General features: G+C 49.9%; 1 protein-coding gene across 2 annotated transcripts in view; it reads right to left on the reverse strand.

The window, feature by feature from the left end:
• ADPRS (ADP-ribosylserine hydrolase) overlaps positions 1 to 11,743 on the reverse strand; it is a 50,663-nt gene extending 38,920 nt beyond the window's left edge. Inside the window, exon 1 of one of the 2 annotated variants that reach the window (XM_073562874.1) lies at positions 11,533 to 11,743. In XM_073562874.1, coding sequence (XP_073418975.1) covers positions 11,533 to 11,680 — 148 coding nt within the window. In that variant the 5' untranslated portion in view covers positions 11,681 to 11,743. Of the gene's footprint in view, positions 1 to 11,237; positions 11,420 to 11,532 lie in introns of those variants that run through there. The other variant, XM_073562877.1, reaches the window with a different exon arrangement.
• Positions 11,744 to 13,421: the final 1,678 nt, after the last annotated feature.

Consider the following 13,421-nt stretch of genomic DNA (forward strand, 5'->3'; position numbering starts at 1 on the left):
CTTCCCTTCTATACGCCCTTTCAATAGTTTCTGGGCTGACAAGATTTCCGCCTGCAGTTGTCGGGTATGAAACTGTGCCCAGTTGACCACAGGGATACAGGCTGTTAGCGTGCCCAACAGGGACATTGCCCTTCTTAGGGTCATGTGAGGATGCTGTTTTGCCGTAAGGGTCATTTCTCTCACCTTCTGTAGTTTTTTCTCTGGCAAGAGACAAACTTGACGGTCGGAGTCCAAGACGAAACCTAGAAATGTTTGTTTCCTTAGGGGTTGAAGTTTTGATTTCTTTAAGTTTACCATCCAACTCAGTCTTTGCAGGGTTTCTGTTATTTTCTCTACCTGATGTGCGCAGTGATGTTCTGAATTGCCAATGACCAAAAAATCGTCCAAGTAAGGCACCATAATCACATTGTGGATTCGAAGGAAAGCTGTCATTTCCGCTATTACTTTCGTAAAAATCCTTGGCGCTATGGAGATGCCAAACGGAAGAGCTGTAAATTGAAAGTGCCTGAGGTCGCCCTGGATGTATAGGGCTACCCTCAGGTATTTCTGGTATTCTTGGTGCATCGGGATGTGGTAATAGGCATCCTTCACATCTATTACGGCCATGAAGCAGTTGTGGTGTAACAGCTTTATGGCCGAAGTCACCGATTCCATTTTGAATGTTTGGTTTATGATCCATTGATTGAGGCGCCTGAGATTTATTATCGTTCTGAAGGAAAGGTCGGGTTTTTTTTTTTTTTATTAGGAAGAGGGGAGAATAGAACCCCCTTCTCTCTTGATCTTTTGGGACCTCTATTAGAACCTGTTTCTCCAACAGTCCTAAAATTTCCGTTTCTATGGCTGATTGCTCTCCTGGTTCCTTTCTGACGGGGGTTACCACAAATGAAGCTCTCGGATGCTGGAAGAAAGGGATTTTTAGTCCATTCTTTATAATGCTCAGAATCCAAATTGTTGGCCGATATTTTCTCCCATTCTTGAGAAAAGAGCTTCAATCTTCCCCCCACCGGAGGGCTGGCGTCATTGCGGGGATTTTTTGGCGGTTGAGGTAGTTCCCCCGAACATGAACCCTGGTTCTTTTTTCCTCTTGTCGTCCCACCTTTTCCGCTCTCCCGGGGGACGGCCCCGATTGAACTTTCCCCTCCGAAAGGGCGGTCTCCTTTGATCACCCATGAATCTGGGGAAGCACTTCTTTTTATCACCGGCCTTCTCCAGGATGTCATCCAGGTTTTTCCCAAACAGGAACTGCCCATCACATGGTAACAAGCATAATTTCGCCTTAGATTGAATGTCCCCAGGGCAGCCTTTGAGCCATAACGCCCGTCTTGCGGCGTTCGATAGCCCCGCTGCTCTTGCCGTTAACCTCATTGAGTCGGCGGAGGTGTCAGCCAAGAAAGCGGCAGCTCCGTGTAGCAAGTACATTTCTCCTAATATTTTCTCTTGGTACCTTGGAGGCTAATTTTTCTTCAAGTTGTTGCAACCAGACCATTAATGACCGGGCTGTGCAGGTGCCGGCTATTGCCGGTTTCAGACCCCCTGCCTCCCAAGTGTGCCTTAGGTACGAGTCCGCTTTTTTATCCAAGGGATCTCTCAAAACCCCGGAGTCCTCCAGGGGCAGGGCCAACTTCTTGGAAGATCTAGACACTGCTGCGTCAATCTTTGGGACCTTGTCCCAGACGTCCGTGTCTTTAGCCTCAAAGGGGTATCTTCGCTTTGAAGAGGAGGGAAGGCTACCTGACTTCTCCGGTTTCTTCCATTCTCTTTCGATTAGGGCCTGAACCTTGTCATTGACCGGAAAGGTATGCTTCTTCCCTTCTTGCAGGCTGCCAAACATTACATCCTCCAGTGATCTCTCTACCTTCTCCTCTTGCAGGCCCATAGTGGACCTGATGGCTTTGAGGAGAGCGTCCGTATCTTCTACGGGAAAACCGGATTACTTACCGGTAATACTCTTTTGTAGAGTCCACGACAGCACCCACTGAGAGAGGGGATCCGCCCCCGGAACAGGAAACCTACAGAGAGATAAATGGGGCGGTCCCCCTCGCTCCCTCAGTTTGTGTTACCGAGAACAACGGAGGAACCGCCATACATGTTTTAGTCAAACTGTTTGGGCGATTCATCTTTCTTACCCCTATGCAGTTTTAAGCTTACTAAGTTTAATCACATATCTAACTTAAATCATAATCTCCACCACCAAGGAGACCCATGTGTGAAAAATTCTTACGGGAGGGAAGTGAGCGGGTGCTGTCGTGGACTCTACAAAAGAGTATCACCGGTAAGTAATCCGGTTTTTCCTCTTCGCCACGACAGCACCCACTGAGAGATTTCCAGAGATAATCACTTGGGCGGGCACACCGTGTTAAGGACTGATCTACCAAAAGTTAGATCCTCGGTAGAGGACAAATCTAGTCTATAGTGACTATAAAAGGTAGATGGAGAAGACCAGGTTGCAGCCTTACATATTTGTTCAATTGGGATGTTCGCCCTCTCGGCCCAGGAGGATGATATGGCTCTAGTGGAGTGCGCCTTAATCCCCAGTGGAGGGTCTTCTCCCTTTGCCAAATATGCCATCGTGATCACATCTCTGGTCTGCCCCACTCTGACGCTATAATTTCGAAGACGTGTCTGCTGAGGACCCACTCGCCCTGGTATAGGCCCTGGCGACTGAGATAGTCTGCTCGGGAGTTGTCTACTCCTCTTATATGGAGAGCTGACAAGGAGAGAAGATGGACCTCGGCCATTTCCAGGATCTTTCCTGCGATAGACATCAGTGGCATTGACCGCGTGCCTCCTTGCCGGTTTATATAGGCCACTGTGGTGGTATTGTCTGTCTGGATCTTTACGTGGGTGCCCCTTAACTGCGGGAGAAAATGAGATATCACAAAAAAAAAAAAAAAAAAAAAATTCGCTGTTAGCTCCTTTACATTAGAGGAGGCCTCTATTTCATCCTCACGCCACCAGCCTTGTACCATGTGCTCCTCTAGATGGGCTCCCCAACCTAAGGGGCTGGCATCCGTGGTGAGTATTTTGGAGGGAGTCACCCACCATTGTACTCCCTTCGATAGATTGGAGGGATTTAACCACCATTTTAGGGATTCAACCCCCTCGGGCGATAGGGACATCTTCCCTTCCAGCCGCCCCTGTAGTCTGTCTCCTGCAGAATAGCCCACTGCAGTTCTCTGGAGTGGAACTGAGCCCATTGCACCGCTGGAATGCACGATATCAGAGACCCCAGCAAGGACATACCCTGTCTCAATGATATTACGGGTCTTCCTGTAGTATTCTGAATCTTATCGATTATGGCCATTATTTTGGCGTTCGGCAGAAAGCACTCCTCAGATACGGAGTCCACTTGCAGGCCCAAAAACCTCTGACAGGTCACTGGTTCTAGTCTGGACTTCTCCCAGTTAATTAGCCAACCCAGTGTTTGTAGGGATGAGATAATCCTAGCTATTCTCGCTTCACACTGTGAAACAGAATTCCCCACTATGAGTAGGTCGTCTAAGTAAGGGACAACTAGGGTGTCATTCAGCCTTACATACGACATCACTTCCAGCATCAATTTTGTAAATACCCGAGGAGCCATGGATAGCCCGAATGGCATTGCCGCAAACTGGAAATGCTGAATCCGACCTTTGAACCAGACTGCTACCCGCAGGAACCTCTGGTGCCCTCGATATATGGGGAGATGGTAGTAGGCGTCCTTTAGGTCCAAGACTGCCATATAACACCTGGGGAACAAAAGCTTTATTGCAGACTTAATCGACTCCATTTTAAACGACCTCAGTCTTAGGAAGGTATTAAGTTTCTTTAAATTTATTATAGTCCTGTAAGAGCCATCTGGTTTTGGGACTAAAAATAGAGAGTAAAAGCCCATCCCTATTCCGTCGTCTGGGACCTCTACTAGGACCTGTTTAGTTAGCAGTACTGCAATCTCCATTTCCAGCGCTTCCTGCTGTGTCAGGGACTTCATGGAAGTCAATAAGAAGGAGTTCGGTGGATACTGAACAAATTCTAATTTCAGGCCTGATGACACGATATTCATGGCCCATGGATTTGATGTCACCTTCTCCCATTGGCGGCTAAATTTTAATAGCCTGCCACCTACCGGTATAATGATTTTATCGGGATCTGTCTCCCCTGAAGGGACGCTTCCCGAATAGGTTGGACCTTTGTGTGGGGTCCTTATTTCCCCAGCGGTCCTGGGGTCTAAAGTCCTTCTTTTTACCAAACGGCGGCTTCCTGTAGGCCCTCCTGTTGAACGGAACATACGGGTTAGGGAAACCCTTCTTCCTCTCCCCCGCTTTTGTCAAAATCTCATCCAGTTCCGTGCCAAACAAGTACTTACCCTGGCAGGGTATAGTACACAGTCTAGTTTGTTTGTGTGTCTCCTTTCCACCCCTTCAACCATAAGGCCCGTCTGCCTGCGTTGGTCAGTCCTGCCGCTCTAGCCAATAACCGGAGAGAGTCCGCGGAGGAGTCGGAGAGGAAGGCCGCTGCTCCCTTAATGAGGGGCATAGAGGAAAGGACTCTATTCCTAGCTACTCCATTCTTAATATTGTCCTCTAAGTCATTCAGCCACACCAACAATGATCTTGCCGTACATGTGGCTGCTATCGCGGGCTTAAAGGCTGCCGTACATGCCTCCCAAGATCTTTTAAGAAATGTATCGGTTTTCCGATCCAAAGAATCAGCCAAGGTTCCCGAATACTCTACCGGCAGAGAGGATCTACGAGAGGTAGAGGCCACTGCCGCATCCACCTTGGGGGCTCTTGACCAGGCTATTAACTCCTCATCGTCAAAGGGGTACTTACGCTTTGACGTTAAGGGGAGGAAGGTTCTTTGACCTTGTTTTTCCCACTCCCTTTTAACTAGCTCTTTAACAGCTGGTACCACTGGGAAAGCCCCGGACCTTTCTACGGGAAATGCCTGCAAACATTATGTCCTGTGGGGTCCTTACTTTCTGGCAACCCCATGGTATTTCGGACAGACTTCACTAAATTACTGACACTGTCCGTGGGGAAACACGTTTGGTCCTCGTCCTCTGAGGAAAGGTATTCCTGGGACTTGTCGGAATCTAGTTCCCCAGTTTCAGATGGCGATTTTGACGCCAGCGAGGCTCCTCCTCTTGGTGAACATATTTCTCTTGCAGAGGAGTGACCCCCCAAACTACTGGAACCACTTAAGGCCCGTAGCTCCTCTTATAATTGCCCGGATATCCTCCTTCTTTCGTGAGGACTCCTCCTGTAAGGCCTCCTCAATACATGATTGGCATAATCTTAGGGTGGCCGTCTGGGAGGGGCTGAGAACATAAGGCACACTCTCTATGTTTCGCCTTCTCCGTTCTTTTAGCCTAAAGGGGGTATGGACCAGAAAGAGAAGGCCATCAATTATATATTCTGACCACAAAACACTCACCTGTGAGTTTTGTCAGTAAACTACCGGCTGCGGGGTCCGCGACCCAGGCTGAGGCGAGGCATGGGACGACTTCTTTTCTTTGCGTTTTTTCTCCAAGGGCTCATCTTGCCTGGAAGGTCCACTAGACTCCTTCCTGGAGCTGCCACTTTTCCTGGAGCTACTACTTCTCCTTGTAGCACTGCTCTGTCTACTGCCATGTGGGGATTGCACTGGCTGACCTAACGGGAGCGAAGCTGGGTCATCTAAGGACAACAAGACTGCGCACCCGCGCTGCGTTTGTGGCTTCTTTTTATAGCCGCTGCTATAGCTGCTCCTCTTCCTCTTTTTTTTTTCGTCCACCATTTTTATTTTTTATTTTTTGCGCTTCTGCGCATGCGTTCTCCCGCGATCTTTGCCTCCTGTCTGACCCCGGAAGTTCTCTTCACTTCCGGGTTGCCTCTGCTGGGGAAGCGCTCGCTCACAGCAGAGCACTGATGCGGCGGCTGTCCCGCTGTGCCTCCCGGGTATCTGCACCCCGCCACCAACACACGGGGTCCTTCTTCCCTCCACAGGTATGACCCCTGGTAGCGCTGCCCAGCACAAACGCTCGAGCCCTTTGCTGGGGGGGGGGGCGGGGGCACCACTGAGATTCCGGCCGGTTATTGTTACCTGTAATGCGCCCCCCTCGGGGCCCCTGCTGCTCATATTCTGCACGCAGGCGGCTACCAGACCAGGAATCCTCTTCTGCGGGTTCCTTTCCAGGAACAGGAAACCAAACTGAGGGAGCGAGGGGGACCGCCCCATTTATCTCTGTAGGTTTCCTGTTCCGGGGGCGGATCCACTCTCTCAGTGGGTGCTGTCGTGGCGAAGAGGAAAAGCAAGGTCTGCCCCCCGTATCACTGTCTGAGGATGAAGATGACCCGTGCTCAACTTGATACTCCGAAGAGGAGGAGGAGCCTGATGAGGAACTCGGGGAGGCTCTCCTACTCTTACTTTTCTTTTTTAATAATTTTTTAAGTGAGCCCTGAACCTCAGATTTTATTATTGATCTGAGGTTTGTTGCCAGGCTCGGCACCTCTTCAGCCATAGTCCGCTGGATACAGCTGACACACAAGTCCTTTTGGTAGTCTTTTGCTAAAGGGCTGTGGCATATGGCACATTCTCTATTTTTCTTTTTGCTTATAGCTTTTTTCCTCCCTAAAAGAGAAAAAAAAACAAGCCATAGGAAAGCCTATTATTGTCTAACTTTCACGGAGATCACTCACCACCCAGGAAAGACGAATACCGGGCTCTGGGGCTGCGAAGGAGCGTGCGCTCTTTTGATCTCGAGGAATCCCTCGATCGGTGACTCGGACGGCTGCTGCTTTTGCCGCTCGAGCGGCTCTTGCGACCAGAAGCTTGCGATGGGGGCAGGGACAACGGGGACGGTGAGCGATCCTCCTGAGACGCCATTGTCACCCCTGCAGCCGCTTCTGCTCCTTTTATGTGGCGAGTGAGCCCCTCATTACCCCTCCCCCCCGCGACCGCCAGCCGCTTCTCCTGGCCGGCGTCGCGCCCGGCGCCATGACCATCGCGTCCAGATGACGTCAGCGGTCGCGCTCCCACGTCAGACGCCGGTCTCTGCCCCCGGCTTCCCCTGCATGCAGGGGAAGGAACGGGCGCGCGCGCAGGGGGAGGGCGGCACAGGGAGGAACCTCCGAAGGGAGAACATCGGACCGTGCCCGCACAAACCCGGGGCCCGTATGAGGAAAACCCCGGGGACTGCGCTACCAGCTGCCGACGGCCAGCGTCGCAGGTAAGCCAGCCCTGCATTTTTACACGCCGGGACGGCCCTGGGTCTTTTCATCCTGACAGGCACCGCCGCTGTCAGAGGGATTCCTTTCCAGGACAGTAACCCAACTGAAGCGGGGGAGAGGTGCCGCCCCTTATGTTTCAGTAGGTTCCTGTCCTGGCGGGGCGGATCCCTCTCTCATGTGGTGCTGTCATGGGTGAAGGGAAAATAAAATTATAATTCAGACTAAAACAATGCAAAAATAAAAGTTTAGTTTGCAGAAGCGCAAAAAAAGAAAAAAAAAAAAAAAAAAAAAAAAAATAATATAGCTGAAGCACTGCTGTAATCGTACCGACACAAAGAATGAAGCTGCCTTACCAATTTTGCCACATGCGGAATGGTATAATAAATGAAAAAAAAAAAAAAGATAAAAAAATGATTCTATGATTAAAAGCAATTCCTGAATTGCTGGTTTTTGTTCATAAATTGGAATAGAAATGTCATGTGCCCGAAAATGGTACCAATAGAAACGTCAGCTTGTCCTGCAAAAAGCAAGCCCTCACATGACAAAAAAAAAAAAAAAAAGTATATATATACTTTATTTGAGATATATATATATATATATATATATATATATATATATATATATATCTCTCAAATTATGATGCAAAAAACCCCAAGTTTTTGCAATAAAAAGTGCCTTTTAGTGTGTGACAGCAGCCAAATGTAACAACCTGATATAAATCTGTTATCGCTGTAATCACACCGACCCGAAGAATAAAATTGCCTAATCACTTAATTCTTCACCTACTGTTCATTTTTTCATTCGGCCTCCCAAAGATTGCAGTAAAGGTCCCGTTACATTTAGTGATGCACCAGCGATCCCGACAACGATAAGACCCGGTCAGGTCGCTGGTGCATCGCTAAATGGTCGCTAGTGAGCTGCCACACAGGCAGATATCACCAGCAATGCGGCAGCGGTCGTTACTTCCCTGTCACACGCAGCTCTGCGGACTTCTTCCGCCCACGTCCATGCGTCACTCGTCGGCACCAGCAGAAAGCCGGTGATGAGACATGTACCAGGACGATCTCGCGCGACATCAAGCAAGGGGGGGGGCGGTCGGCAGCAAGTGTCACATGTAGCGATATCGCTGTTGCGTCACAAAATCATTTTGGGAAAACAGGTTGGATTTCATGCTTCTGACATATAGGGTAAGTTCACACTAAGTTTTTTTATGCAACTTTTCAGCTGCATTTTACAGCGTACACATTGTTTTTTGCCGTCAGTATTTTGTGCTTTGCATGGTTTTTGTACATAGAGCGTGTCGACTTCTTTCACGTTTTTTTTTTTTTTCAGTATTTTTCACCCAATGACATGAATGGGTGGTGAAAAAAAAAAAAAAAAAAAAGCTGATAATTTGCAGCCATTAGGTGTTGCTGTTTTTTTTTGTGCCAAAATCTGATTCTGTAGAACAGGACTTTTTGCACTAAACTTTCAGTATGCACAAGAGACAAATGTAGCAAAAAAAAAAAAAAAAAAAAAGCCACACTCACACACCACTCAAAAACCTGCTTTTTTACCGCAGCTTTCTCTTGCCAAGAGATCAGAATTTGCTGCAGAAAAAAAAAAAAAAAAAAAAAAAAAAACCACTTAGCGTGAACTTAAAGCGAACCTGTCAGCCATTTTGGCCGCTACAAGGTGCAGCCACCACCTTTCAGGGTTCATCTACAGCATTCTATAATGCTGTAGATAAGCCACAGTCCAATAGGAAAGATAAGAAAAAAGTTTTATTATACTCACCCTGGGTGGTCCTATCAGTGTCAAGCCCCCGTCACTCAAGTTTTGTGACGCAACAGCGATCTCACCAGCGAGATCGCTGTGTGTGACAGCTATCAGCGACCTGCCCCCCTGCCGGGTATCGCTGTTGAAATGGCTGGACATTTTTGGGGTCGCTGGTCTCCCGCTGGTCAGCACGCATCGCTGCATCTGACAGGCGGGAGACCAGCGAGCAGGAGCTGGTAACTAAGGTACACATCGGGTTTCTAAGGGGGCGCGCCCCTTAGAAACCCAATGTGTACCTTGGTTACCAGCTCCCTGCATCAGCGCGCTGGTAACCAAAGATACACTGCGGGTAACTAAGCGACGGGCATCACGTTATCCGCATGTCGCTGGTCCAGCTGCATGTTTGACAGCTCACCAGCGATCCTGACAAGGTGATATCGTTGTTGGGATCGCTGGTGAGTCGCTATGTGTGACGGGGCCCTCACAGGTCCGTGTCTGGCGCCTCCCATCTTCTTGCTTCATAGCTCCCCGGCATCGTGCGCCTGCGCAGGCGCACTGATCTACTCTGTTGAGGGCACAGCAGATTCCTTCAGTGCGCAGGTGCCAGAAAAGGTCAGAGAGGGCCCAGCATCTGCTCACTGCAGGAATCTGCTGTGCCCTCAGAGTAGATCAGTGCACCTGTACAGGAGCACAATGCCGGGGAGCTATGAAGCAACAGGAGGGCGGCATCGCAAGAATATGGGAGGTGCTGGACTCACGACATCCATCAGATCGCACCCCGAGTATAAGGGTGTGTGCACATGCTGCGGATTCGGCCGCTGCGGGTCCGCAGTTTTTGCTGCGGTGTACAGTACCATTCCCTATGGGAATTAAAAAAAAAAAAAAAAAAAAACACAGTGCAGACGGTGTGGGTTTTCCTGCAGTTTTGAGACTGCAGAAAGAATTGACATGTCAATTCTTTCTGCGGATTCCGCTGCGGTTTGCCATCTACTCCATTGTGGAGATGAAAAACTGCAGGGCAAGACGGCAGAGCAATCCGCAGGTAAAATCGCAGGGCTTTTGACCTGCGGATTTTACAAAATCCGCACCCCATTCCGCAGTATGTGCGCGTAGCCTAATAAGACTTACTTTTCTTATCTTTCAGGTCAGACCGGGGGCTTATCTGCAGCATGATAGAATGCTGTAGATAAGCCCTGAAAAGCGGTGGCCACATCTTATATCGGCCAAAACTGCTGACAGGTTCCCTTTAAATACATTTTGTACATGCAAAACCAAGTCAGTCAGGTGTGTCTTTCGGTTTAGTTGACATTGTGTTAGCTTGAGTAAAAACGTAAACTGAAATCCTTAGGTTGGGGGGGGGGGGGGGAGGTCACACTTATGAGTGTGATGCGAGTCTCTCACATCAACACCTGGCGCTGCCACTCGCAACCAAAGCTGCATAAAAATACATGCAGCTGTACACACCAGAGTGCTGGCGGCAGTGCCGGGTATTGATGCACAAGTTTCTCGCATCACACTCGTAACTGACCCTGGCCTTAGGCTAGTTTCACACTAGCGTTCTCGGGCACAGTGCAGCCGCTTAGCTCAGCCCCCTCCGGTCAGCTCCTCCTAGGATCACAACACCGCATATGATCAGCGTACCCTATATTTAGCGTTGGGTACGCTGGTCTGATTTTGCTGGCGCTGCGCCCCAAAACACGCTGTGTTGCATTTTTGTACGCTGGGCACAGCACCAGCAAGATCATACCAGCGCACGGTCAGCATATCCAACACTAAATATAGGGTACGCTGATGACGCATGCAGCGTCAACCGATCCTAGGAGGAGCTGACCGGAGGGGGCGCAGCTAAGAGGCGGCGCTGTGCCTGAGAACGTTAGTATGAAAGTTGAAACTAGCCTTAGAGAAGCATTCTTCTGAATATGTGCCGATCTGCTGTCCCCATGGGAGGCCAATAAAGGGTGATTTAGCCGAGATTTACTCTGTAGACCGTTGATAGTGGGGGTGCCGGAATCCCACAAATTGTGGATAGGGCTAACGCATTCAGAGTGAACCTGTCATGGTAACAGTCAGAATTGTTGGCTACCGCTCCTCCCCTAAAATGCAATAAACAATGTATCAAACCTCTGTGTGCGCCCCCACAGTGATGCCAAGAAAAATAGCAAATCAGTACACAAAGAAGAGCAATGCTACCAGTCCTGCCACAGTCCTTCCCTGGTAGGCCACAGAGGCTGCAGGCAGTCGCCATGGGCAACAGCTCCAACCCCCGCAGCACAGCCTGCCGCCACCTACCGGGTGCCTTCACATTAGTCTCCAGTCCTCGGATAAAACAGAGCACGCTCCGGACAGCTACCGACCCCCTATCCTCAAACACAGCCCCCATACAGTCCCCGACCAGCGCCCCGAGAAGGGCGCCCCGGAAGCGAGACACAAGCATGGTAGACCGGGCCCAGCTCCTGCGCTTCTCTGCTGCACGGAGCAGTCGTGTCTGAGGTGGCTCCTTGTCAATAAAGCTTATTGTACGTACACAAAAAAAAAGGAAAAGCGTGAAGCAGCTCCCAGTGCGCAGCAGACGGCAGCCGCTCACCTTCCGCTCTCGTCGGCAGCCCGTACATGACCCTCAGCACAGATCCCGGTAACGCGTCATCATTGTCCTGCCCCTCGAACACGGCACCTAAGCAGTCTCCGACCAGTGCCCCGAGCAGAGAGCCGCGGAACCGGCTTACCTCCGCCATTACCGTGTGGTAAGGGCGGGACCGGCAGCTCCCTGACAGGAAATGTACTGAGGCGTGCAGTGCACAGCCGTGTGTGCTAGCACTTTATCCATCATGAGGGCCCAGCCCACCAATCAAGCCGGTAGCAGGCTATGGGCCACTGCGGTCACAATGGAAACTAGCCCTGTCCAGGCCTCAGAGTCAGGCTGCGTTCTTTTTCCTGCAGATAAACCGCAGCGTCTTACAATGTGGATGAGGTTGATGGTATGTTTCCACGTTCCGTATATGCTACGCTTTAGGCTGTGTTCACACACAGCGTTTTTTAGCGGTTTTACCGTGGTTTTCACTATAGAACCGCTAAAAATAAGCTGCACAGTCATTTCTATGCATTTTGCACTTTTTGTGCACATTGATGCGTTTTTTACCGCGAAAAAAACGCATCGCAGTAAAAAAACGCCGCATGCACATTTAGGGTGTGTGCACACGCTGCGAATTTTGCTGCGGTTCCACAGCAGTTTTGGCCGCTGTGGACCTGCAGCAGTTTTTGCTGCGGTGTACAGTACCATGATTCCCTATGGGAATCAAAAACCTCAGTGCAGGCGGTGCAGAATTTTCCACGCGGATTATCTGCGGTTTTCAATCCGCAGAAAGAATTGACATGTCAATTCTTTCTGCGGATTCCCCTGCGGTTTGCCATCTCCTCCATTGAGGAGATGAAAAACCGCAGGGCCAAACCGCAGAGCAATCCGCAGGTAAAACCGCAGGTCTTTTGACCTGCGGATTTTACAAAATCCGCGCGGATGAATCCGCACCTAATCAGCAGCGTGTGCACACAGCCTAAGGCTACGTGCACACGCTGCGGACCCGCAGCGGTTTTAGCTGCGGTGTACAGTACCATTCAAATGAATGGTAACCAAAAACCGCTGTGTAGATGGTGCGGAATTTTCCGTGCGGTTTTCCTGCGGTTTTGAAACCGCAGAAAAAAGTGACATGTCAATTCTTTCTGCGGAATCCGCAGCGGTTTCCTATCTCCACCATTGTGGAGATGGTGAATCCGCAGGACCAAACCGCAGGCTAATCCGCAGATAAACCGCAGGTCTTTTGACCTGCGGTTTTATCTGCGGTTTTTGCAAAATCCGTGCGGATGAATCCGCAGCTGATTCCGCAGCGTCTGCACACACCCTAATTTTGCGGATTTTTCCGCGGTTTAGGCTTCTCCCATTCTTTTTGAAACTGCTGCGGAAAAAAACGCATCAAAAACGCGCAAAGAAACGCCGCGGAAAAATAGGTGCGGTTTCTGGGAAGGGATTCAGGTTTTTGAGCTGAAATTTTCTGCAACGTGTGCACTTAGCCTTAGACGCAGCGCTGCCCCCTGTTGTACGCGCAGTGATTCCGTATGTGCTCATTGAACCATGCGGAACCACGGCACCCTATACATAGACTGTTATTTATTTTCTGGAGACTGAGCGGCTCCGCAAGATGAATAGACATGCTGCTGTCTAGAAAGACGGTTGCGCAGGTCTGCCACCCGCGTCCCTGCACTCATAGTGGAGGTGGGATTACATAAAATCCCATCCACTATGCTGTAACAACTGGACGCTGCGGATGGAGGCAGCATCCTATCCGCAGCGTTTACTGACCGTGGGAACATACCCTTATAGAAAGCTGACGCCCACGATCCGGAAGTAGCGGCGGTTTGGATGCCACGTATTTTCGCTGCTGTCTATTGAATGCATGTGAATCCGCATGTGATCACTGAACT

This window comes from Dendrobates tinctorius, unplaced genomic scaffold (assembly GCF_039654945.1).
Source record: "Dendrobates tinctorius isolate UK_male_01 unplaced genomic scaffold, ASM3965494v1 ptg000015l, whole genome shotgun sequence".
Classification (NCBI taxonomy): domain Eukaryota; kingdom Metazoa; phylum Chordata; class Amphibia; order Anura; family Dendrobatidae; genus Dendrobates; species Dendrobates tinctorius.